Source organism: Lissotriton vulgaris, chromosome 7 (genome assembly GCF_964263255.1).
Source record: "Lissotriton vulgaris chromosome 7, aLisVul1.2, whole genome shotgun sequence".
Lineage (NCBI taxonomy): Eukaryota > Metazoa > Chordata > Amphibia > Caudata > Salamandridae > Lissotriton > Lissotriton vulgaris.
In genome coordinates this window covers 363,842,193-363,870,063 of record NC_141695.1, presented here as the reverse complement: position 1 = coordinate 363,870,063, position 27,871 = coordinate 363,842,193, and the positions used below count along the sequence as shown (strand labels likewise).

At 43.0% G+C, this 27,871-nt stretch overlaps 1 protein-coding gene across 6 annotated transcripts in view; it reads right to left on the bottom strand.

Moving 5' to 3' along the window:
* LOC147701649 (immunoglobulin superfamily member 1-like) overlaps positions 1-27,871 on the bottom strand; it is a 932,114-nt gene that overhangs the window by 390,984 nt on the left and 513,259 nt on the right. For all 6 annotated transcript variants that reach the window (XM_086930282.1, XM_086930278.1, XM_086930279.1 and 3 more), the window contains 2 exons: positions 23,926-24,213; positions 12,726-13,007 (listed from right to left, as the gene is read on the bottom strand). In XM_086930282.1, coding sequence (XP_086786408.1) covers positions 12,726-13,007; positions 23,926-24,213 — 570 coding nt within the window. The remainder of the gene's footprint in view (positions 1-12,725; positions 13,008-23,925; positions 24,214-27,871) is intronic.

The window sequence follows — 27,871 nt, the reverse complement described above, 5'->3', positions numbered from 1 at the left end:
TTCTTCTTAATGCCCGCCATATCACCACCAAGCGCTGGAACTTGACCGTTGCTTCATTCAATCCTCGTCATTCTGTTCACCAACATGCGAAGCACCTGGTCTGTCTCGGAACCCTTTCCTGCCTTCTTGCCAGACATGGTTCGATTTTCCACTCCGGGTCGATCAAGACGGTCCGGGACTCTTCTCTGTAAAGTCACTGAAAGAGAAACACAAGAATTACAAGTTCTCAAAATTGCTCCTTGTTCCGTCGAGGGCTCACGTGCAACGAGTGGGTGCAGCTTCCAAGCACAGGAACAAGAGGACGCTTCTTCGGATTCCCGCTCTCTTTATTCTTCTTCGGGAGGGCGTGTACCCTCCGCAGGTACGCATACTGGGCATGGCCATCGGTGTAGGTGTCTAGGACAACCCCTCTTGGGCGGGAAAAGGCGCGCCCCGGCTACGCCGCTTCGGGCATACCAGTCGAGACACGCCCCCCGCCCAAAATGGTTTCCCGGGAGGATCGGGGCACCCAACCATACGTTCGGGGGGACCGAGTGGTCGCCCCTTTCCAATCTCCCCATCTTCCTGGAGAGAATAACCCTTGAAGTGCGAAGTCTAAATGAGGAGTACCATTGCAACACCACGAAGCCTAAGAGTAAAAACATTTGCACAACAGAAAAACAGGAAGAGCCTTGGAATGGGAAGGTAGTTACGTGAGGGGCCATCCTGTGCTTAGTGCGGGGGAAGGTGGAGCAGGCAGAACGGGGCAATGAAGAGAATATGGCATAATGACTGGAGCAGCCGACTTTGATGCTGGGGAACTGGGTTCGAGCCTGTACTCCGATACCTTTGGAGTGCAGATACAAAAGCTAATTTGGAAAGGAAGGGCTTCCGGGTCCATATCATGCAACTGTTGTTAAAGACACAATGGCAGGAAAATTCTCGATGTTTACATAGACATGTCTTTAGAGCTGTTATTAAAAATCTACCTCCTACTTGCCCCAGATGATAGAGAGGGACATGTGGCTGAAGGGGATGTTTCTTGTCTTCAGCTTATTACAACTGATGTTGTTCATGATTTTTATACTTTCCATATTTTACACTCGAGTATTAGTCACATCTTGAACACCATAACTCTCTAAATGTGTCAACCATGTCACACGAATGACTACCACGCAGCCCAAAGACATAGGATTGTTGAACACCATTCAAAGAAGTGTGGCTGACTGACGAGGCTATCCTAAGAGTGCCACAGACAGCGGTGAGATTCTAATTCCAGTCGCAGCATAGATTTAGAGATGTTATTGTTACATGAGTGCGGTCAGGGTACAGGTGATGTCACGCTCTGTGATCCTGTCAGTTTGAAAAGTAAAGTGATCATTGGCGATGATGTCACAAAGTCACCCAAAGGTTTTAGAAGCCATGACATGTGCAACACAGACAATTAAAAAAAAGCAGAGTAGAACATGGTTATTAAAAGCAAAATTGTCGGACAAAAGCAGAGGGGATTTAGCTAACAGACATTTCTGTACCTGCTCAACTACTAATTTCGGCCGGAATCAATCATTGATAGCGCTTGGTTAGATGTCGGTTCAGTGCTTTCATAGCTACGTGGAGTTCGAAATATCTGTGTTTTGCCGACTCTTCAGTAACGTTTTCATCAATACGGGCCCTGCATCGGGGCATTAGTGCAGTACACTTGAGTTAGAATTGGAAATTTGGCGGGCTTTCTGCTAGTCCTGCATAAACTGTGTGGAAAATTGTGATGTACTTGCTTGCTCTTATGTGAGGCAATCCTCTTCAATAATTTTCTGAGAAAACGACAACTATACATTAAATAATGATTAATTGATTGGTGGCTATTTTTTATTAATTGTAATTCATACAAGTAGTAGTAAAGTGAGTAGTAGAGGGTGAGTAGAGTAAGTAGTAGATAGTAGTAGAGTGAGGAGAGAGTGAGGGGAGAGTGAGGAGAGAGTGAGGAGAGAGTGAGGAGAGAGTAGTAGAGTGAGAGAGTAGTCGAGTGAGTAGTAGAGTGAGTGAGTTGAGAGAGAGTAGTAGAGTGAGAGAGTAGTCGAGTGAGTGAGTAGTAGAGTGAGTGAGTTGAGAGAGAGAGTAGTAGAGAGAGAGTAGTAGAGTGAGAGAGTAGAGAGTAGTAGAGAGAGAGTAGTAGAGTGAGTGAGTAGTAGAGTGAGTGAGTAGTAGAATGAGTGAGTAGTAGAGGGAGTGAGTAGTAGAGAGAGTGAGTTGAGAGAGAGAGTAGTAGAGAGAGAGTAGTAGAGTGAGAGAATAGTAGAGTGAGACAGTAGTATGCTGGAATAATTTGCTGAGAACTTTAAATCTTGCCTTCCCTTTAGCTCTAAAACGCCATTAATCACCCCCATGATGTGATAATCCCCATACTCCTCATTGCTTGACCATTTGCCTTAACTCCTTAACGATTACGTCTCTACAAACTAAGGGACCTATTTCCCAGAATAACATTTTTTTACATGACCCAATTGACTCTAATCCATTACCCTGATCTCACCCGATACATTGCGACACATAGTGTGTTAATTTAACCTGTGATAATTCTGTAATATATATTAGAATATCTGGGATCAAATGTTATGAATCACGTGATGGAAACAGTGATAGTAATGTAAAAAGATGGCTGCACACCACATCGCACCCTTCTAATCAGACTGTTAGTAGGCTTAGAAACAGGCAAAAGATGTTATTTAATGAATATAGTAAAAATGGCTTTTTATAACAAAAAAATGTTTTCTAAAAAATGGAAATGTTGTGTCAACAGATTGAAAAACCGGATTTGATGTTGAAAAATACTTTGTATAAGATGAGGAAGTGTACAGAACAAAAAACATTGTAAATAGGTATGAAATAGATACGGTTAAGCTTTTCTCTTCACATCCTTTAATCTCTCTGCTGTGGTAAAACACCTCAACTATTTCTATAACTAGACCTCTGGTGTTATCTGCTTATTCATGATCGCTTTGATCCTCTCTCACCTCTAACAAATCAGAACTGTAACTTTCAACACCTTTATATATAACTTGCAAAAAACCTTGGTGGTACAACTCACAGTGTTTGATGCTCTCTGTCTTCATGCACACACCTCTTCTCAATGTTGTTTAAAAATTCACAAATGGGGTCTCATGTATCCGTTGACCACATACCAGAAATCATATTAATGAATTTGTACTCCACACCACCTCTCTTTCGAACTTGTGCACGTCTCTTGGGGTCATAGGCACTCTCTCTTTATTCATGTACACTCACATTTTTAATTGTGATTCATTACAGCCTTGAAAAAGCCCTGGCGCAATTCGCCACAGGGGCGAAACACGTGTCGGCTGTTCACGCTTTTACCTACACAAATAAAGAGCAACTTTTCTACAAAGCAGGGACTCTCTTGATTCTGTCTATACAAATAAGGATTGAGCCTAAGGACACTAAGACGCAAAACCTAACACACTCATCATCCCCTTCAAATACTTTACTGTCTGAAAACTCAAGAGGTCCAGAGTTTTTTTGAGTGTGTTACCGTTATCAAAACCCTGTGAAAACTAATGTGGACTTGGATTCCCCTGTGGACCACCTCCCTTCTGTAGAAAACTGAAGGGGGGTGGGCACTGATCTTCTATTGCCCTCGCACACTTGATACGTTCGCTCACTCAAGAAAGGCGTCAGCCAGGTGAGCGCCAACTCTCTTACTCCCAGCTCTTCCAGCCGGTGGATCAAGATCTTGTGATCCACCGTGTCAAATGCGGCACTCAGATCCAGGAGGACCAGAGCTGCTGATCCTCCTGAATCTAAGATGCACCTGCCCTCTTCTATCATAGCAATCAGCGCCGAGTCAGTGCCCTGACTGGGCCGAAAGCCAGTTTGGAAGTGCCGCAACAGCTCGTTGGTTTCCAAGAAGGACGAGAGCTGGCGGTTGACCCATTTCTCTGCGATTTTTCCCATCCCTGGCAGTAAGGAAATTGGCCGAAAGTTGGAAAAATCGGCGGGGTCAAGCCCAGCTTTTTTCAACAGGGCTTTTACTATGGCCCGCTTCCAACTGGGGGGGACCTGGCCAGAGGCGAAGGAAGCGTTAAGTAAATATACTGCCGGTCCCGCTATGACATCCGTAAAATGCTTTAGGATGTGCATAGGCATGGGGTCCATCGGTGAGCCACTTTTTTGCGCGGCCAGCTCTTTACAAAAAGCTTCCCTGGTAATCGGGACAAAATTGTCCAGCACAGCTCTGTCGGCAGCCAAGCAGATCTCCCCTGAGACCAGTCTCTGTCGGGGCTTGGGGAGGCCGGCTATGATATTTTGGATTTTATGGTCGAAAAACTGGGCCAGAAGATTGCAGCGATCCGAGCTCCCCTCTGGGAATCCTGAGGGCACTGGAACTTTGAGCAGCTCTTTGAGAATTTTATAAGTTTCACTCGATGAATTGGCTGATGATTTTATCCTGTCTTCAAGGTAGGCCGCTTTGGTGGAATTGCGTGCCGCTTTATAAGTTCTCATGGCTGCCCTGTACTCTTCTTTGGTATTTACTGCCCAGTTTTTTCACCAGTCCCGTTCTTTCTTTTTACATATTTTCCTCAGGAGACCTAACTCGGGGGTGAACCATGAGGATTTAGGGCCCCCAGTCTTCCTATTAACTATTTTCAGGGGAAGTACAGCATCTAAAGCCGTACCGAGCCAATCGCAAAAGGCATCGTCGGCTTCTAACGGGTCCCTACTAAGTACCGGGATGGTCTGTGTCAAATTGCAGGTTAGATCATTGATAGGGAGTTTCGACCATACCCTCACTGGTACTCGTACTGTGGCTGCCGAAGGGGGTGGGGGAGCTGAGGCAAAACCCAATTGAAAGGGGATCAGGAAATGGTCGGTCCACGGGAGAGGCAGGGGCGGCGACGTGGAGAGAAGGGGAATGTTGGAAAACACTGTGTCCAATAAATGGCCCTTGACATGAGTGGGCTCCTGGTTATGTAGGATAATGTTCCCCAGCCCAAGTTCAGATCTTAGATCGTTCGCTACTTTATCCTCCGGTGAATTGAAATGGAGATTCAGATCTCCGAGCAGGAGGAAATTGGGTGCCGATGCTATCAGCATTGGGGCCTCTTCAAGCAGAGAATTTGCGAATTGTTTGATATTGCCCGGAGGCCGGTAGATCAGCAACCCCGACAACAAGTCGTTGGGGGACAGTTGGATCTTAAAGCTGCAACTTTCCGCGTCCGAAATGGACCCTTCATCGGCCCTACATGCCAATGTATCCTTATATATGATAGCCAGCCCACCCCCTCTACCCAACGGTTTGTGCAGACAAAAGATGCAGAATCCGGGGGGGAAGGGCGTTCACCACGTCGAAATCAAAACTGTCCGATGTCCAAGTTTCCGACAGGAACAGAATATCTAACTTGTGATCTAAAATCAGGTGGTGGATATGTAAGGAATGCCTCGGTAAGGATCTACAATTCAGGAGAGCCAGCCGTAATGGTTCCCTGGGAGGGGGAGCATTCAGAGCCTCTTTGCTCCTATTGATGCAGAGGTCGCAGACTTTGAAAAGCGCATCCAACCTCAGTCCCCTTGGACAAAGGCAGGAGGCTTTGGGACATAGATGCATAAGTTGTTCTTGCGAGTATGTTAGGGGTACTCGCACTGCATTGGGCAGCGTATCTGGACCTAGGTCCGTACTGGCCCGGACGGGCCCAGACGGGCTTGCCTCTGGCGCGCCTCTGGCGCGCCATCGGCGCGCCCGCTGCGCGGGCGAGTGAGTGCGGCCATTTATGAAGCGCGAGGGCCTGTGTTCGCACTCGCACTAGAGCGCTAAGTGCCCTCTTCCCCTACTCAAGATGGCGGTTCCTTTCGGTTTTCCCTTGTCGGTAGCCCGAGGTAAATAGGAGCCCAGTAACGGCTCGAAAAAGCCCCCAACAGCCTATTTAGTCATACGCTATGCTAAGCAGTGTATTAAAAGAGTAAACACAATTTTATAACAAACTTCAAATTAAGAGTTTAAAAAAGCGTGATCGGCTCAGCAATGCCGTGTGGTGTTCGGCTTAACTCCCTCTGTGTGTCAGGGGAGCCGCCTTGGTGTACAGGGTGCGCGCGAGGCTCCTGCCTTGATTTATAGCGTGAGGGCCTGTGTTTGCCCTCGCACTAGAGCGCTAAGTGCCCTCTTCCCCTACCCAAGATGGCGGTTCCTTCCGGTTTTCCCTTGTCGGTAGCCCGAGGTAAATAGGAGCCCAGTAACGGCTCGAAAAAGCCCCCAACAGCCTATTTAGTCATACGCTATGCTAAGCAGTGTATTAAAAGAGTAAACACAATTTTATAACAAACTTCAAATTAAGAGTTTAAAAGCGTGATCGGCTCAGCAATGCAGTGTGGTGTTCGGCTTAACTCCCTGTGTGTGTCAGGGGAGCCGCCTTGGGGGCAGAAGGCAAGAACGAGGAAGCCTGAGTTTGTGCCTCCAACGCCTTGAGCTCGGAACGGGAGGAGGGAGAGCACAGGGCGGTGAAGGAGGGCAGCCAGCGCCGCCGGAGGACGCCGCTTCATGAGGCGAGGGAGCCCGCGCTGTGCTCGTGTGTCTCAGCGGGCGAGGGAGGGCGGCCGGAGCCTCGGCGAAGAAAGACCGGCTAACTGGAGAAAGGCAGCGCGGGGCGAGCACAAGTGGAGCTGGGGGAGAAGGGTGGCTGAGGAGGGGAACTGCGCAGGCTGGGAGAAAGAAAGGGGAGAGAGAACAGCCGGCAGGCAGGAAACAAAATGGCGGCCGCAACTCAGAAGAATTTTTGGATTCGGGGCGTGGCTTAAAAGTGGAAACAACAGCACAAACACGCCCCGAATCCGAAAGAGACGGAGCTTCTTTGGAGGGACGCTTCTCTCCTCCAATGGCTGGCCTCCGTTTAGGAAGCCAGCCAATGGAGGAGAGACGAGGAGAGAGGCGGGTTTAAGCCCCCTCACTGAAACACAATAATTCTCCGACTTTCGACTGGCAAGCCAGCCGTCGGTCCGAGACCTAAAAACGAATTAACGCTATTATCTGCATATAGTTTAGAGCCCCTGCTGTTCTAATTCCCTGTTCTGCATTGCAGCCCGTGTCTGTTTCACCCAGAAGCAAGCCGATGAGAAAGCAGGTTAGCGGGTGAGAGGGTGTAAGACATCGAGAGTGGAAGTCACTCCCTAAGGATGGTGAGTTTGCAGCTGTACAGGCTGCATTGCCGAGGCAAAGGTTTGTACAGCCTTGTGTGTGAATATGAAGCACAGGCCTTCCTCAGAGTATGTTTAATGACAGACTTAAATTCTGCTGGACCGGTAAATATGCATTACGACACTCCATGATGCCTTTCACACACAATGCAGCACCCAAAATCTTGTCCATAGTCGAAGATTGCCATGTTTTGCAAACCATGTTTGAAAAGCCCAAACACGTAAGCCCAATCAACCGGAGCCCTAACTTCCATGTTGCAGACCATGTTTATGAAGAGCTGATAGGTAGCTGAATCACCTGCTCCACATCATTAATGAAAGTAATTGAGGAAAGTGCTGAGCCTTCCTTGCTAGAAAATTGATTAAGCAAACTTCCGGCAGGTAAATCGGCGCACAATCAGGCTACCTTTGTTCCGTCTTCCTACCATCCTTTATAAAGAGAGTGTGTTGGATAGAGATAACAGCGAGTGAAAATGAGAGAGCGACTGACAGGTCAAGGGCAGTGCAGGGTAGGAAGAAAAAGACAGGATGAAAGATTAAAGGGAGCCCGACACTACAGCAAGTAAATAAAACAACACTCACCCTCAGGAGTCTTCCAATCAGTGCACTTCAACAGGCCACGATGGCATTTTCAATGATGAGGCCCAGCTGCTACAGCTCATAAAAATAATCTCTCAGGCCATCTCAGCGGGCGCTAGACAATAATGCTCAAAACAGAATACACATGAGGCGCAGAAGCATGCGCTGTGCAACTGTTTGGAGCATGCTCAGGATGAATCCATGGTGATGTGTGAAATTAGTTTGGGCATGTGGATTTAGATGAAAGTTGCTTGGTCTTCAGCAGTAAATTTCGCATCCAGGGCCGACTCACATCAAAGTTCAGCCTCAGATTTGTAACAATGTTAAGCAAGATTGGTGGCTTTTCCTTAACACTGAAGTCATTCCTTGACCCTGGACGACTGTTCGACGATTTATTTCATGTAGGTTATGAAGGTATCCTTTTTAATTTAAAAATGGAAACCGGGTGCATTCCTGGACTTTGATGCGATAAACATGACTGACTAAAACAAAGATAATCATACAGTAGCTTTACTACTGATCTCTGCTGTGTTTTGTTGTGGAACGTTATTCTCCCCCGCACCCTATTTCTGTCTCTAAAAGCAGCGACTTCTTTTATTTTCTCTGGCTGTCTGCCTTTTCAAATGAACACTGACACCTTAAAATTCGGAGCTCTAAATGTAGGTTCCCTTTAAGAAGTCCTCATTCTTTGTAAGATCCACTAGTGCATTGCATGCGTATGGTTGGCAAAGTCCCGGTGTACTGAGAGGCCCCTCGGGTGGCTCACAGTCCTCAAGCTGTCAAATTCCACGCTGTTCAACTAGCCCTGTCCTCTCCTGCGATGACGTCAGAGAGGCTAATGCATTTAGGATGCAAAGCAAGGGCCCCCTCACTATTTTCACTCTTCCTAAACAGGTTGGGAGACAACTCCAGGGTAAGCTATTTGTTAGGGGCCCGGTTTCCCTGACTGCAGGCACTTTCATCTAGGTGCACGAAATGTGCCCAGAGAATCGCTGTGAAGTAAGGAAACCCGGCTTCGGACAGCGAGTAAATGAGCCTGAGACGGTTGGAACTGGATATGCACTTTCAAGAGCCAAGAAGTTATTTACAGAAAGACTAAATTCAAATTAGCGAAGCATATTTTTTTGTGCTTCGTTGTCAGGGAACTTGGCAGCAGCATCCTTCGTGTTTCCCTGAGTAAGCGGGAAAAATGAGCACGCCCAGCCGGAAGGTTTCAACTTCGTCTCTGGTGAACTTGCTTGCCAAAAGGTTCGACCGGCACGCTTTACAACACCAGGGGCCTACCACAGCAACAGATGAGGTTCTCGGCCTGCAAGCAGTCATGGCCAGCAAGGAGGGAGTGGGGGTTCGCACGGGTGTGTGTGGGGGAGGGGGGGGAGTGGGACAGTAATGAAAATAAAATTACCTTAATACCTTCCTTCCACTTCTTCCTCCGGATCACGCGCCACCTCTCCTGCTGCTCCCGGCAAGGCGTTAACCTAGGCAGCCTCCCTCCCGCTCCCCTCAGCCAATCACATGATTGGAGGCAGGCGGGCGGCACCCGGCAGAGTCCCTTTAGGGCAGGGAGCCATTTTCTCTATGTAGGCTGCATGCAGCCTACATAGAGAAAAAGAGAGAGTGCCCAACTGCGCATGACTGGTTTGGTAAGCCCTGGGACAGAAGAAACAGTCCGCACCAAAGACAGTGAGCTAGCCACACCTCCCCTGCACTCCCCTGCACTGAAGGAGGAACGCCCACCCGCCCGCCCCAACCAGGCACTCCTGGCACTTCTGCTTTCTCGCCGTGTGAGAAGCAGAAATATGAAATGGTAGTTTTACAATTTCATGTTTCTGCTTCTCTCACTGTAAGAAAGCAGTGGGCAATGCCCTCAAACCCCAATGGAGGAGCCACCACTGCTTACACGTGCATTTCCCCATGTAGTTTCACCACGCTTGCTTGAGGTCGCCCCCCTTGTGGCAACCCTTGTTTCAGCAAACCAGGACGTTTGAGTCACTCCACATCCACCTGAGGTATTTACCAACCACCAGGACCCTCCCATCTTCTCTTTGTTTTACTCTTGGGCTACTTAGTTACTTACCCTTCTCTCTCTCTCTCTCTCTCTCTCTCTCTCTCTCTCTCTCTCCTTCCCTCTATACAGCACTACTTTAAAATTATTGACCATTGTCCTGATGATGAGCTGAAATCAATCAGGTTGAAACACCGTTGACTACCCAGCTAAAAACATTGGGGCTGTTTTGGTCATTTTTACTTGTCTTAAATGCTAAATACCTACTTTGTATTTTATAGCCTTATATCCCGCTGTAGATGGCTATACCGGCTATTAAAGGCCCTCTCCAGCATTCGGCTCGGGCCTTTAACAAGGGAGAGGGACCTTAATAGCCAGTACAGCCCAGCTACGAAGGGCTATAAGGCTATTAGAACATTCTGCCACTTGAGGGCAGAATGTTCTAACAAAAAAGATTGGAATCCCCTCAGGCTCCCTGATGCCCTTGTTCACAGCCAGAGCTTTGAACAAAGAAACATTGGAATGTTGGAGCTCCAGGCTTATACTATAGCCTTATAGCCCGCCGTAGAGGGCTATACCGGCTATTAAAGGCCCTCTCTAGCGTTAACAAGGGAGAGGGACTTTAATAGCCGGTATAGCCCAACTACGAAGGGCTATAAGGCTATTAGAACATTCTGCCACTAGAGGGCAGAATATTCTAACAAAAAATAACAAAGCCTTATGGGAGCATGAGGGGACTGGAATCCCCTCAGGCTCTTTGAAGCCTTTGTTCACAGCCAGAGCTGTGAACAAAGAAACATTGGAATGTTGGAGCTCCAGGCTTATACCAGCCATTATAAGCCAGGAGCACTCCATTGTTTTCAATGGAGCTCCCAACATCCCAATGTTCTAATAGCCATTATAAGGCCGGAGCACTGCATTGTTTTCAATGGAGCTCCCAACATTCCTATGTTCTAAAAACCCTTATTTGCATTATTTTGACCACAGTACTATTGTCACTCTGTTCGCTGTTTATGCTGTTATCCTAACCCTTGTGTCACTGCACTGCTCACTATCACTAGCACGTACAGTGCTCACTTCGTGTGTTAATTTTTACTGTTTATCAATCTGTACTGTAGTGCTGTTATAACGACGCACAAATAATAACTCCTTTTCTTTACCATCCCCGTTGTTGTCTCCCTTTCTTTATCCCCTTCCCGCTGTTATCTACAACACGTTTTTTTGTCTTTGTCCTAATTAAATGACTTCCAGTTGAGAAATTGACGTATGTTACAAACTTTACCCGGTCTCACCTGAGTTAACGGGTTATACTCCAGTAAACTGTTTCTTTCCAACATTCCTGGCAGCGCTGTCCAGCACCAAAACATTCTGAAATGAGGCCCCAAGTGTTTGCACCATTTTTAAGACCAGCTATTTTATGGTCTCAAAAAGTGCCTAAAACTGGAGTTAGAGGCAGTTTTTTTGGTTTGCACCATGCAAGGAATTCCTTATAAATATCGCAAAGTGGAGTTAGCAGCAGTTTTTGAACGGGAAAGCCTACCTTGCATCTCATTTTCGTTAAGTCCCGCTAACAGAAGTGGCGATCCTAAAAATTCACGTTTACCCCGGAAAACTGCTGCTAACTGCGGTTAGCAACAACTTGTAAATACGGCGATAAAAAAAAGCAGGTGAAGAAAGAGAGGGTTGAGGTAGGACATACAGACATTGAAAGAGGGAGCGTGGCAAGCGACAAAAGAGATATAGACAGATGAAGAAACAGAGTCAAAGATAGACAAGCCACACTTAAGAAAGGGAAAGTAGAAGGCTGTTCTATAGGAAGAGACAGGCAGGAAGAGGGGAAAAATTGAAAAATTAAGGTTATACAAGAAAATACAAAATCAGCAGAGAAAGGGGAAGTGAGGCGGACAGAGCTGACGAGCTAGTCAAAGGAAGAAGGAATTACATGCAGAGAGAAAGTGGTGAGAACATGGGAAAAATTAAGCGAAGCCCAGAAAGAGTGGGAGAGACTGGTAGAGAGAAGGAAAGAATGAAAGAGGAAGAATCAAAGAAAAATAGGATGAACCAAGAAATGTAAGATAAAAACACAGGCAAAGAAGAGGGAAAGGATGACAGAGCGAGGAAGAGTCAATTAGAAAGAAGGAAAGACATAAATATGGGAGGCGAGGATATAAACACGAGCTCGGCAGGTACATGTCATAAAGAAAGAGAAACATAAAAAGAGATCATGAGACCAGAAACACAAAATAGAGCGAGAAAACGAAAGCGAGTGTCAGACCCAACCTCATGCTCTTTTCACATGGTTCATGCAACCCGTAATCCCCCCTACCCTCCTACCCCCGCCCCATGTGTTGTCTGGAATAGAGTCCAAAACAACCCTTTGTAGGATAGAATAGCAGGATAGCACTCGCTACACTTGCTTGCACATCCGGGAAAGTAAAGGGATTGGAGGAACAAATTCTTATAAAAAATAAAAGTGTGAGCGTCTCAAGAGATTAATTTTCTGTGGATAACATGTGGTATCTTCAATGCCTAAAAGGTGAACAACGTCTCCTTCCTACAAATGGTGCAGGCGTGTTTCCTGCTGTTCACCTGGACTTATATATATCATCTGCCATCACTGCCCCTAGTTGGAGTGAAAATACTGCACAGCTGTTGACAGATTTGTAAATGAGGGAGGAGATAGGTAGAAAAGATGTGGGATATATTCTTTCCTCTTACAAGCCCTCCCTCCACTCTTCCCATGTTCCAGCCTGGCACGTGCTGCCCTCTCTGACGCTCAAGCGAATCTTGCGCTCTGGTTAGACCCGCCAAAGTGACGGAACAACCCTGTGTGTTCGGTGTGAGCAGCGAGGAGCTACGGGCGTTAGACTGGAGCAGGCCAAGAGAAGTGAGTGTCAGAAACATCGAGTTGTTTTACAGGAAAGGAGAGAGATTAAGTAAAGTCACAGTATCACAGTGTTACCTAGGACTCTGATCTGGAAGGGGTCACTGGGATCAGACCACACGGCCGCTCCATATAAGGAATGATAACGGCACTCATAGCGCCCTTCATCCTTCTCTCGGACTCCGCTGATGACGAACACGGCCTCGCTTCCAGGGGGGTCCACTTGACGGTAAATGTCTCTTCCTTTGTATAGAAAAAATCTCATGTTCGGATACTCCGCTTTACAGTTTATGGCCAGAGTTCCTCCTCTGGCAACCAGGCTCCCGGGGCTCAACACAACCGATGGATTCGGATAGGCGTCTGTGGTGAGAGGGAAACAAACAATCATAAAGGCCAGAAACTAACCATCTTCTCCTCCCCAGTACACACCGCACCCCAGCTTTTCCCAGCTATTGCCTCACACAGAGCTTTTCTCTGAAACCTCAGTTGGGTCCGTCTCTTATGGCTTCACTCTATAGGAAGCATTAGTCGCCCAATGAGCCCCGAGCATTGCGATATCTGTGTGAAAATCTAACGAGCTTAAGTTTCCCTAACTAAAGAGGACAAAAGCTGAAAATTAATGGAGCGAGCTTCAGAAATAATTTTATTCTGGCTCTTGAAGTTAATCCCTTGTAACATGAACTAATATATTACTGTGTTATTGCATGTTTGTTGTATTAAATCAATTTAGATTAAAAGTTCATCATTGCATTACACGCGGGTTTAATGATAAATGTGCTCTTGTTGCATTTGCAAGTATGTTTTATAATACATAACTAATGTTGTTTTGTTTGTCTTATTGTCTTTGTCAACATTAATGCGGCTGATTTATTGATGGCATGTGCTTAGTTTATATGTGCTAGTGTCTACGTTACGTTGTTGTCTATGTTGTGTTTGTATTTCTTTTTATCATTTCAGATTTATGAAGAAACCTGCTGGACATTATGAAGAATGGTAGATTATAAATGTGCTGCTTTTTATGTGCTTTTGCTAGGTGATTTATACTAATGGGATAACATTAGTAATGGAAGTTAGGTAACAGAACGCCTTTCTTTTCTTGTATTAATTATTCTTTTGTGTTTGTTTGAATACGAGCCTGAGAGAAAGGCTTGAGGCCTAGTTTGGAAAATGATGGTTAGCCCTACTGAGAGCAGAGCCAAGCACAGCCATGTTGAAGCTTTTCCACGAACATTATTCTCTGAAAGAAACTGAAGCCTAAACAAAGACAATTGTGCGTAATGTGCTCTGAATGATATTTTTTCAAGGCCAAGGAAATGACAAGGGATGGTTTGGCCGAGCTATGGAGGAAACAGAGAACTGACTTTGGTTACTGTATCAATCCTTCGGAAGCCGGTGTCGCTTCATGTCAATGGACAATGACGAGTGACGTATTTGATATTTGGAAGCGGTGGCCTCACGGTGGTCTGGCAGACAGCAACCAATCAGGGTGCTGGAAATTATTAAAAATATATCGTTTAGCTAGATTAGTGAGTTAGAAAAAGTATAAAAACTTAGCCCATTGAGGGGAGCGGGGCTGACTGTTCCTGAGGGCGAAGTGCTGTCCGATTTTCCTTGGACACGTAAGAATTCTGAATGCATATTAAATGTTTTTCTTTTTCAGGTCAGAAAGCTTAACATAGGGAATTAGGGTTGATGTTTATTTTAATTCATTAATTTTGTGCAATTTTGAAGAGTCAGACTTTTGTGCCAATAAACTAATGGATAATACTGATTTAATAAAAATGTTTGAAATTAATAAATGAGCTAATAAAGATTTTGAAATTGAAACTTTGAAATTTTAAAAATAAAAGACTTAAAACGTCAAGCTGGTCTTGATCACTTAGTCATTACCAACATCTAAATCCATTGACCCAAATGGTCTAATTAAATGTTTACTAGAGTCTATGAATAGAATGTTATACTGCCGTTGTATATAATGTACATAGTTTGATTAGATAGTGTGATTAATTAGGCCATATGATTCAGCTGCACACTTTTCTGTCTCAGTTGTATGGGCCTTGGTTTTGATTAGTATGGTGAGTATTAGGTAGAGATTGGTGCTTATAGAGAGACAGAATTTCTATAGTGAAGCTGGATCAAATCTCTGGTAGCAGAGTTCGGTTGCTATGGTAACTGACATGTTACATGTTAATTACATAGGATACATGTCTAAAACATATTGTTAAGTTTGTTCAGTTGTTTTATGTAGTCGAAAGGACTTTTCCTGCAGTGTGAAAAATTCCTGGTTGGTTGCCGGCAAAGAGTAGTGTGACTAGAAGAGTTACACAATGCACTTGTTCTGTTTCAAAATTGTGGTATAGAATATATCGCAAAGTGTTGTGGACGTACAGCACAAGTTTAGGGGCCTTAGATGTGACTGGTTGAATGTAATAGTGAGGATCGCCTATCAAATTGAAGCATTAAGCATAGGGACCTGGTGAGCCCGTTTTAAAACTTTTTGTGAAAAGAGTAATAGGATTTATCCAAGCTTGAGTGAAGGGTAAGATGGCGTCGTCTATTCTTATTAACGTTTGACGATTTCTGTGGTTGGTTCAAGTCCTGCCAAGATTTTGTGCTGGTATGATCAGGGTTTTCCGTTTGAATGTGTGAATAATCGTATAAAAATAGCGTCGTCTATTTTATGCGAAAAGAATTCTGAATGTTTGCAAAACTATTACTTTATTTAGCGAAACAGACAAATGGTTTGTTTATTTGTAGTCTCTAATTGAAATTCATTGGAAAAGTATTGTTTAAAATGGCGCTGTGAAAAGTTTTTTTGAAGAAGGGGTGAGTTTACGGAGTAACACACAGTGAAGCGGCAGTGTACGTCATTTCGGTCCGCGCTTTGATTGGCTAACATACCTCACAGCAAGCACACTGATTGGTTCACGTGAAAGTGACAAGTTGATACCAGATTGGACAGTTCTGAATACTGTATTTCTATTGGTTGAGCAAGGTAGTGACGTAGCTTGACCTGATTGGCTTGTTGGTGTCTTTTGCGCACAGATTGGTTGAAGTAGCGGAACACCGAGAAAACATTTTGGACGTTTCGGAATAAGTAACTTTGATTTAAAACATGAGTGATTGGTATGATAAAGAGAAAACGAAGCCTTCATGGTTTCAGAAAATGACAAATGTATTTAAACCTGACAAGAAAATTGAAACGCGAGGTGGTAAATTACTTCATAAGTACAAAACACCCGCAGCCTATATGGAAGGCGAATATGGTTATCATACTGTAATTTGGTTTGAAAATTGGATGCATTATACACAAAAGGATGGTGTATTAACATGGCCAGAAGATGGGTCATTTAATATGAAAGGTTTAAGGAGCCTGAGAGAAAGGATGATGGATCTGGTGCCAAAGCGTAGACCTACACAATTTGAGGCTTTAGTTGAATGGGAGGTTGAGATGATGGAGCTTGAACGTGAAAGCACATGTTCAGCACCTAGAAATTCAAAACAGATTCTAAACAGAGAAACACATGAGGACAAGGTGAGATGCTGGAGAAAAGCAGACATGTATGATGGTCTGTATCCAGTGAGAATAATGATTACTAAAGATTCAGGTAAAAAAGAATTTCAACAGAAAAGTAGACTTGATGAGGAATTAGATGATGCAATTTTAGAAGACATTTATTCCACTAAACGCAAACCGCCACCTTATCAAATAGATTCTCAATCCACCCGAGAGTTTCTACAGGAACTTCTCCAAGTGCACCTCCTCCTAGGGAAGCTAATGAAGGGTCAACCAGATTTTTAAAATTTCCTGAAAGAGTAGGGTCAATAAATAATTCTAGTACACCCAGAGAAAATAGATTTCCAGAACAGAGAAATATTTTTCAAAGTAATCAGGAAAGAACTCTTGCTGATATGCCAGAAATGTCAAGTTATAATAAAGCAAAGGAAGATTTAATTCAGCAATTAACAAAAAGCATGGAAGCAGTGACAGTACCAGTAACAATTGGTCCTGTTGTACCAGTTTTTGATCAGGGAGAAAATAGACATTCTGCTTTGACAGTTCCATTGAATACAGAAATTCAAAAAGTGGCTGAAAAATTTTATTCTGAACTTTCAGAAATTCACAGAGAAAAATCTATGATGCCAAATTTAACTTTAAATCGAAGTTTAACAGGTTCTCAGACACCATCTGTTGCAGAATCAGATCCGGGTCCTTCAGAAATTTAACACAAAATAAATAAATAATAAATAAATAAATAAATAAATAAATAGAATAAATTTAACACAAAATGCATTGTCTCCAGAAGCTCCTGAATTTAAAAAGCTTGATGTTGCCAAATTAAAAGCTGATTTGGAGGAATTAATTATTGGCACAATTGGTACTGACAGTCTGAAATTGTATCAGCATGATGAATTACTTTTTATTTGTAAAAGTATTCAGTGGAAAACGAAAAACAGGTATGAGCAACTGAAGAAATAGTTGCTGAATTAGAAATTGATCAGAGCAAACAGAAACATTTGCAGAAACATTATAGAGTGGATTTTTCTGAAAAGGATATTGATAATCTCAATACTGCTGGAAGAATGACCCATATTAAAGAATTGATAGCTTTTCTCAAAAGATTAGGTGAATTAGGAAAGTGGAGAATGAAATGGTCAAAGAATAAAGAACAAGACAAAAGGGTCAGAGGTGAAACTGTTTCAGAATTTCCAATGAGGGAAATTGCAGGTGGAGGATATGTGCATGTCCCTTGGTCCAGACAGGATATTCTGTTATTTACCAATGATTTTCCTCGGCTGAGAGAAAAGCCTGTTGAATGGTATCGACAGGTAGACAGATTTATTAAAGTGTCAAAAGTTCTGTGGATTGATCTGGATGGATTTTTTGACATTGTTGTCCCATCAGATCTTTGGACAGAATGCAAAATTTCTGTGAGTTGGCCAAAAGAAGAACCAATTACAGGTGCCCCATCCAAAGATGTTATGGATTTGTATCATAAAGTAATTTATTGGCTGAAAGGGAAAATTCCCCCGAAAGAAGTAGACTGGGTTAAAATTGACAGAACAAATCAAGAGCCAAAAGAATCAGTACATTCTTTTTATGAAAGGTTGCTGTTAGTATTTAAACAGTACAGTGGTTATGAAAAATTAAGGGAAAAGGACATGAGCCACTTTATTTACAGATTTGTCTATGGCCTGAGACCTGAAATTGGTGAGATGATTAAAAATGGAATTGTGGGCTGGCAATCACTTTCGGTTGATGACATTTTGAGAAAGGCAAAATATTGCAGTGATGAGATAGATGCCAAGCAGAAAAATCTTAAAGAGAAAGCAATGTGGGCACAAGTGAAAGTAGCTGAACAACAGCAAATGGCTTTTGAAAATAAAAATGTGCAACAAAATCAAGGGAAATTTAAGAATAATTTCAATAATAAACCTAAATTTAATGTAAATGTGGAAGAGCTAAAACAGAAGCTCCCATGTTTTAATTGCGGCGAAATTGGACACTGGAGGCGCAAGTGTAAAAACCCGCCCAAAAATGTTAAAAATACTTCATTAAATTCGCAGATGCAGAGTGAGTTAAATCAGCAGCAACAGCAACAGCTACAGCAGTAGTTAAACGAGTTAAGTCAGCAGCGACAGCTACAGCGACAGGTAGCGAATCAGCAGAGTCAGATTCAACAGAGCCAAATTCAGCAGAGACAGATTCCACAAGCACCATTTCCAAATTGGGTAAATGCTCAAAGGTTTACACCAGAAACAGGTTTCTGTGGAGGTAATTAGATAAATAATGGGTCGAAAATGAATATGTCAAATGCTTCTCAACAGTTTTGGTTGAAAAATAAGGAAGAGAGTGATTCATCAGAAGAATACTCATGACGGTGCCTGAGAGAGGAAGAAGAGTGTGTGCTTGGACCCACTCTTGAGGTAGAACAGTCTGGTCCATTTGTTAATGGTAAAGTGAATGATGTAGATATCACTTTTCTTGTGGACACAAGTGCTACCCGTTCTACTGTTAGATCAACAGAAATAGAAAACCTTCCTCTGTCTGGTGAGTCCATCCAAGTTGTAGGTGTAGCAAATCAGCAAATTAAAACAAGTCTGACAGAGCCTGTAACAGTTGAGATTGGAAATTACAAAGATAAACACAGGTTTCTGGTTTGTGACAGTAGTCCAGTAAATCTGCTGGGTCGTGATATATTGTGCAAAATGAATTGCAAGATATATTGCTCACCAGATGGCATCGAGTTACAAACATCAGAAGTAGATGGTCATTACAAATTAACAATGTTGATGGTTGAAGAGGAAAGGAAATTATTATTTCCTGTCTTTGACAAAAATGATTTGCCAGAAGAGCTCAAAAAGCCAGTCAAACCAGAAATTTGGGACCTAACTGGAAATGATATGGGTCTTATGAAAAATGTGGATCCAGTAAAAAATACTGTAAAACAAGGAATAGATTTTCCGAATGTTACACAATACAAAATGAAAGCTGAGACAATTGAAGGTGTCATTCCAGTGATTGAAAAATTCTTAAGCCAAGGTGTACTAAAAGAGATTGAGAGCAGCCCATGTAATTCACTGATTATGGGTATTAAAAAGCCAAATGGAACATACAGTATTGTTCAGGATTTAAGGAAAATTAAGCAAATTGTTGTTCCATGTTGCCCAATTGTTCGAAACCCTGCGGTAATTCTTTATCAGATTCCGCATGATGCAGAATGGTACACGGTCATTGGCCTATGTAATGCCTTCTTTACAGTTCTACTGCATCCAGAGAGCCAGCAAATTTTTGCTTTTAGTTCCAGAATCGCATTTTAGCATGGTGTCGTATCCCACAGGGGTATACTGAGAGTCCATCTATCTTTAATCAGTTATTAAAGAAATCCCTGAAAGATTTGATTTTACCCGGAAATTCAACATTGGTCCAGTATATTGATGACTTTCTCGTGGCAGCAAAGACACGAGAAAATTGTGTAACTGACACCATTACTCTTTTAAATCGATTGGCAGATGAGGGACATAAAGTGTCACCTGCGAAATTACAGTTTTGCAAACAAGAAGTAAAGTATCTTGGTCACAGATTTGCAAAGGGAATCAGACAAGTGACTATTGAAAGAATCAAAATGATTCGAGCAATACAGCCCCCAACAACAAAAAGACAGGTCAGAATGTTTTTGGGAATAGTTGGATATTGTCGTCAATGGATTAGTGGATTTTCGGTAATTGCAAAGCCATTACAAAGATTGAAGAAGTTCCTAAATACAGATTTGAAGTCTCAGAAACAGACACAGATGGGAGTGATGAAGAATCTGAAATAAGAAAATTCAGAAAAAGAGCTTGGAAAGCTGGAAGTAACGAAAACGTGCCGAAAAAGAAAATTTTGAGAAAAGGAAATATTTGGCCAGAAGATAACCTGAAATTGAAATTAGTAAAGAAATCAAAAGAACAGATCAACAAAGTTTCTAGTCAGGGAGGTGACTCTGATAAGAATGACGAAAAGAATAAGAAAATTGAAGTAATCACTCGTAAGACAAAAAGAGTAATAAAGCCAAATCAAAAGTATAAGTCCCCAGAGTGGACGTACATAATAATCCCGCCAATTGTTGAGGTAGGAAGCAGTAGTCAAGAAGATTTGGAAGAAGCTAGTGACAATGGTTGAAGCTGTTTAATTTTGGATAAGGGTTTTTAAATTCCTGGCAAAAGGCCGAAGGAAATGTGTTAGGTGACATAAGGTCAAAGAAATTAAGTTAGCTGAAATATACACGTTCATGTGACGCAAGGTCGAAGAAAAGCTGTTTTAGGGTTCTTTTTAAAAAAAAAATTAAAAAGGGGGGATATTTTAATTTTAGTTTTTATAGTTCATTACTTATGTTAAATTTTTGATTTTGTTTATTTCATTTTAAAATGCCTAGCTCAGATACTTCAAGGTGCTCCATTTTGAAAAGATGTTGCAAGATGTCTTCAATTTGTGTGGTTCTCTTAATACTGGTTTGGTTAATTTTAGCTGTAGTATATCCTTTTGGTATTGATAAACAGAAACTTAGGACTAATATAACAAGTAAGGTAGAGACTAAACATGAAAAACATGCTGGCAAGTCTAGCAGAATTATTGAGCATAATCCAGAGATACATCAAGATAGATCTGTGGGAGATTTTTCTAGCAATTCATTTTTTAGGCTTTTGTCTGAATATGTTAAAGTAATGAATGTAAAGGATTGCTATGTCTGTGTGAAGCTGCTTGCTTCTGTCTCAGAGGGGGTTACTTATAACATGTTACCTCTCACTTATGGCATCACCTGTAGTGTAATTGCTAGTCTGATTTATCAAACTGGTCGACTGGAGTATTATTACTCAGACTTTGATGAGGTTTTGCCAATCTCAAAGTTGTAAATAGCTTAAACAAAGTTAAGCCTGCAAAGCAGATGAGGGAATTCTTCTTAGTAACTAATGAACTTAATTATGAATATGCTTATAGAAACAATTTAACATGCAAGATGAGAGCTGAGTAAAAGACTTTCCTGAATATGGTTGAGGAGAGAAGGGCTATTTACAAAAGAAATGATGTCCTAAAACATGCTAAGTCCAAGTTCTGGCAGATGGAGGATGCTAAGCTTAATGGTGTTAACACAAATGCAGCTATACACATTGATGAACTAGTTAGTGGTAAAATTTGCATTAGAAGAGATAATACGCTTTATGATAACTTTTTTGTTGGCGCTAGTCAATGTGAGGATACTTATCGTATCATAGGGGGATGGGGATTTAAGGGTGGTAGAGATCCAATTTTTCCTGGAATTTATTTTATTTGTGGTAATAAGGCATATTTTAGCCTCCCAGCCCATTGGTATGGGACTTGCTATCTTGGATTAGTTTTTCCCAAAAATTTCCATGTTGACAGAAATGAAAAGGGTACCTTTGAATTTGGAGAAGACCTGAACAGGTACAAAAGAGAAAGTTTTACAGAAGTCTTGGGAGACATTTTTGGTGCAGTCATTCCTATGGTAGGAATTACCATAAATTCAATAAAAATTAGAAAGGTTTCCACAATTGTAGATAGATTGTATACAGATACAGCAAGTGGTTTTCAATTAGTCAACACAGAACTTGTTGCTACTAGAAGCATGGTTTTGCAGAATCGTCTTGTATTAGACATTCTGCTTGCAAAAGAGGGAGGAGTCTGTGGGGTTTTACATGTCCAGCATTGTTGTACATATATTCCTGACAAGAGTCGGAATATAGAGTTGCTTATTAAAAACATAACAGAATTTCATGAAGAGATAGAACCCCTGGAGGAACAAAATTTCACTGAACGAATAGGCAAAAGGATTGAGGCAATTAAAGAATGGTTTTCAGAGATTGGTGGCTCAATCATCGGCAAAGTGCTCTGTCCAGTAATTGTCATCATTATGGTGACATTGCTGCTAAAAATGAGTTGCATGATTCACAAGAGAAAGAAGCATCAGAAGGAAAAAAGGAGAATTTATAACCTCAGAAAGGAACAAGAAAAGGAATATGAGTTAGAGGAAATGCGAAAGGCTCAGTTTGAAAGTGTCGAGCAAACAGCAGAAACAGGGGTTTAGGGAGACTAATACTGAAAGAGCTCAATATGTGATGTCTCTAAATTGGGTTCAACATTTTCTAAATTTTGGGTGTTTTTTGGTGATTTTGAAATCACCAGATGAGGGAGTTGATGGAGCGAGCTTCAGAAATAATTTTATTCTGGCTCGTGAAGTTAATCCCTTGTAACATGAACTAATATATTAATGTGTTATTGCATGTTTGTTGTATTAAATCAATTTAGGTTAAAAGTTCATCATTGCATTACACGCGGGTTTAATGATAAATGTGCTCTTGTTGCATTTGCAAGTATGTTTTATAATACATAACTAATGTTGTTTTGTTTGTCTTATTGCCTTTGTCAACATTAATGCGGCTGATTTATTGATGGCATGTGCTTAGTTTATATGTGCTAGTGTCTACGTTACGTTGTTGTCTATGTTGTGTTTGTATTTCTTTTTATCATTTCAGATTTATAAAAAAACCTGCTGGACATTATGAAGAATGGTAGATTATAAATGTGCTGCTTTTTATGTGCTTCTGCTAGGTGATTTATACTAATGGGATAACATTAGTAATGGAAGTTAGGTAACAGAACGCCTTTCTTTTCTTGTATTAATTATTCTTTTTTGTTTGTTTGAATACGAGCCTGAGAGAAAGGCTTGAGGCCTAGTTTTGGAAAATGATGGTTAGCCCGACTGAGAGCAGAGCCAAGCACAGCCATGTTGAAGCTTTTCCACGAAAATTATTCTCTGAAATAAACTTAAGCCTAAACAAAGACAATTGTGCATAATGTGCTCTGAATGATATTTTTTTCAAGGCCAAGGAAATGACAAGGGATGGTTTGGCCGAGCTATGGAGGAAACAGAGAACTGACTTTGGTTACTGTATCAATCCTTCGGAAGCCGGTGTCGCTTCATGTCAATGGACAATGACGAGTGACGTTTTTGATATTTGGAAGCGGTGGCCTCACGGTGGTCTGACAGACAGCAACCAATCAGGGTGCTGGAAATTATTAAAAATATATTGTTTAGCTAGATTAGTGAGTTAGAAAAAGTATAAAAACTTAGCCCATTGATGGGAGCGGGGTTGACTGTTCCTGAGGGCAAAGTGCTGTCCGATTTTCCTTGGACACGTACGAATTCTGAATGCTTATTAAACGTTTTTCTTTTTCAGGTCAGAAAGCTTAACATAGGGAATTAGGGTTGATGTTTATTTTAATTCATTAATTTTGTGCAATTTTGAAGAGTCAGACTTTTGTGCTAAAAAACTAATGGATAATACTGATTTAATAAAAATGTTTGAAATTAATAAATGAGCTAATAAAGATTTTGAAATTGAAACTTTGAAACTTTAAAAATAAAAGACTTAAAACGTCAAGCTGGTCTTGATCATTTAGTCGTTACCAACATCTAAATCCATTAACCCAAATGGTCTAATTAAATGTTTACTAGAGTCTATGAATAGAATGTTATACTGCAGTTGTATATAATGTACATAGTTTGATTAGATAGTGTGATTAATTAGGCCATATGATTCAGCTGCACACTTTTCTGTCCCGGTTGTATGGGCCTTGGTTTTGATTAGTATGGTGAGTATTAGGTAGAGAGACAGAATTTCTATAGTGACGCTGGATCAATACAAATAACCCTCTAAATCGAGAGGCGAACACGACACGAAAGCAGCGATAGACACAAAAGAACACCTCAGCTCTCACCTCGGAGCGTTACCTCGACGGTGTCACTGAAGTCAGACTCAATGCGGGGGGCTCCTTTGGAATAGTACTCGCAGTAATATCTCCCCTCGTGCTCCGAGTCTACATTAGTGAAGTGGAAGACGGCCTCGGTCCCAGGAGGGTCTTGTGGAGGGCGATCGATTCTACCTCCATTCAGAATAAATCTCATATCTCTGTACGGTGCCGCAGCCGCACAGCTCAAAGTCAGGTTTCCTCCTCTCACGGTCGCGCTCCCGGAGGTGATCCGAAGGGTCGGTTTCGGGAAGGGTCCTGAAGACACAATAAAAGAAGACAAGTTCACCACAATGTACAAAAGAACAACATTTGACTCACTCCCTCTTCCCTCCTCTTCCGCTCCCGCCCCCGATGGCATCTTTACCTCCCACCACTTCGGGTCATTACCAATCTTTGATCAAATGTTCAAATGTCTCTTACTTACCTCAAGTCTCCATTCTGTGATTCTGCTCAAACGAAAAATGTCCTAATATTGGCCCAACGCCAGTAACTATGTAATCGTTATGCATCCGAGAAACACCAGCTTAATGTTATAATACTGGTACTTGTAAAACGACCGATCTTAGTTGTTTCGTGTAATATAATACAAACCTTTAGACTAGATACGTGGTATAAAAATTACACAGTTGCTTACATTTTATGCATTTCGGGGTCACGGTGAAACATATCATGTTCCTCTTCAGGAGTATCTGTGACCTGCCTCTCTGATTCCTTATCACTTGTCTTTGGCTCTTCGCTTTGCTCTGTCTCCCAGGGTGCCTCCACCCTTTTTCGGGCTGTTAATCGAGTTTCCGCATCTTTAGGCTGTGTCAGGTTTGTACTCAATTGTGACTTTGGTCTGTCCCCTAGTCTCACATCCACACATGGCTATTGATTCTATGTCAGGACTGGACGAGAGCATTAAGTATCATCTTTCTTCACTTTATGTCTCAGCTGCTGTTGCGAAGTGCACCTTTTTAACAGTAACAAGCATTAACAATGCCAATAGGCCTGGAGTGTGAATGAAAGTACCTATTGTGTCATTGATGGGTTTAGGTACTCAACAACGTATCATTCATGCACTTTGTCACTCATCTTTACTTTCATGAATCTATTCACACATCCACTGATTCATTCATGCATCCACCCTCTGTTAGAAATGGGATTTCTGCTTGGGTAAGGCTTGCGCCAAAGCCAGGCAGAAACCAGTCAGGGCAAGGGAGTTACACACCGAAGATACCCCCTGCTCACCGCCTTGGTAGCTTGGCACGAGCAGTCCGGCTTATTCGGGAGGCAATGTGTAAAGCGTTTGTGCAACACACACAAACAGCAGCAACACACTAGGCACACCACAAAAGACACTCCACACAAGTGTGGAAAATTAATACAGTTTGGTGAACATTATCTACGCCATCTTGCCTTTTTCCCGATGCCACACTTTTCGTCATGCACATCCACCATATTTTAGCCGTTACGATCAGAATCACCCTCACGAAAGACCCCCACGCACCGGTCATTCCCACTCTCACATGCCTTGCGCATAAGCGGCAGCCATTTTAAACACCATGGCCTCCCTGCCCCTCGCTGATAGCCAGCGTCTCTCTCTCTCTCTCTCCTAACCTCGCAAGCATCCCCCACACGCTGACAACCCCCGCTCTCTCATGCCTTGGGTCATAAACCCCTCTTCAGCGCAGCTTCACCACAGAATCCCATCCTGTTCCCAGCGCGACACCTCCCCTCATTCCTTTCATGGTCTCAGATCCTTTTGATGCAAACCCCCTTTCCCTGTGTCCCCGTTTGTCTTCCTTGTTCCCAGGCCGCCACCTGGCCCTGCGGATACTGTTTATTACCCCGTACAGTAGGAAGCTTCCCCTCCCCATCAAAAGACCCTCGAGCCGATCAAAGCCCCCACCCTATGAGATCCGATCAACTCCACGCATTCCGTGAATCGGCGGAATGCCCTGCTGCGCGACAATCATCACCTGTTGTGACCGGGGTGGGGAATTCAACTGTAAATGTATGTGGGAACGGGCCTGAAGGGGAGATTCCGAGGATGTTCTTTCAAATATCAAAGTGTTGCGAGAATGTGTTACGTGCAATAAAGGTCATAAACCCTAGTATAAGAGGCCAGGCCTCAGAGATGTGGTTAGAGCACCTCGTGACGATACTTGCTGTCTGAATTGATGTGTTCTCCTCCGGAGAGAATAAAATCCTCGTTTCCTGCCTTCCAGTCTCCAGCGCCTGCTTCTTCATTGATTAATATTGGTGGGTCATAGAGGCGACACCGCCGGGCAACATAAAGGGGTCTTTGGTTACTGGTTGTCTTTGAACCCCTTTTAACAATTGGCGTCCCAAGCGTGGGGCCCATCAGCGACTCGTGGATCCAGTGGGAGAGGTCCTGACGACAGAGTGAACGACTGCAACGATCGGAAGGTACCCTGTCCGATAGACCCTCGTCTGACAGCCGATCATCCGAACTTCACTGGTTCCGAACAGACCTCTCTCGAGTGATCTGCGGTCCTGACTGGGAACCATCAGGAGTGCCGCAAGGAGTACGAAGAGAAGAGGACGATCGGGCGCTGGATTCGGAAGACAAGAAACTGTCCATGCGGTCCGGGTAAGGTCGTGTAAACACGACGAATTGCGAAAGTGATTGATAATTGATGAGAAAATACTAGTATTACTTTTTGTTAATTTATTTGGAGATTCACTGTCTGCAAACGGAGAAACAACAGGCTCTCCCTTTATAAACAGTGAAGGATAGGTACGCATCCGTCGGACCTATATTTCTCCCCCACTGAACAATTGCCCCTCCCCCATTGATTAACTGTTATAGATTGTTTTCTGGAGATTCTCTGTCTGCAAACAGGGAAGAATAGGTCCCCTCTTTGCAGATAGTGAAAGGGTAGGTGACGCGGACCTTTGCGAGCCTACTTATTCTCCCCATTGACCATATTGATTTTTTATTTTTGACCTAACATTGATTGCTCAAGATTGGTTCATGAGGTATTCACTGCCTGCAAACAACGTAGAATAGAAATATTCTGTCTAGTCTTTGCACGCAGTGATAAGATAGGTAGTGCTGACTATTATCCCCATTGTGATCCGTCATGCCTGTCTTCTCCCCACTGGTTAGTAGCCTGTTTAGCCCGGACCGCTTATTAGAGATGAACCATCCGGCTCCGCTGGAAGGCACCCCTAATAAGGACATGTTCATGAAGCATGGATTAATCGCTATAGCCTATAGCCAGCTGTGGCATAAATATACGAAAAAGGATCGAGAAAGTCAGTGGCCACTGATAGGATCCTTCGATCTTGACAAAATAGAAACGGTAGAAATAGCCCTTCGTAGGAATGAAACAACACCTATTATGCTCGATAGTCTCGGTATGTGGCGCAAAGAAGCCACACGACGAAAGGAAAGCGATGAAGTCAGAAAGGGTGAAGAGACACGACGGACAACCCTCCAAACGTCTAGTAGGCAAAGGGAAGGGCCAGTGATGGCACAGTTCTGAGGAGTAGACATGAAAAGGGAACGGTGTAAAGGGATGTGCCGACAGAACAACCCCGGGACACAACGACCTGAAAGTAATCCCCCGACACTATGCACAGGACGAACAGATTTAAAACAAAACCAATGTGCTTTCTGTAGATGCCTCGGGCACTGGAAAGCCCAATGCCCGACTCTACAGAGCATAGGTAAGAGCGGAGGGTCGACAGAAAGAACTGGCCGACAGAAAGGGAAAAGGCGCGAGATAAAAACCAATCAGACTAGCACGGACAGGACGGATAGAACCACCACGCTTGATTATGCTCGATGGCACAGATTTCGTCAGACCAATTTTAACGACATGTTAGAGTTCTGGGACTGATTGCTCTCTGTTGCTCCCCCACTCTGAAAAACAAAAAAAAACAATTACAGGCCAGTGTAAAC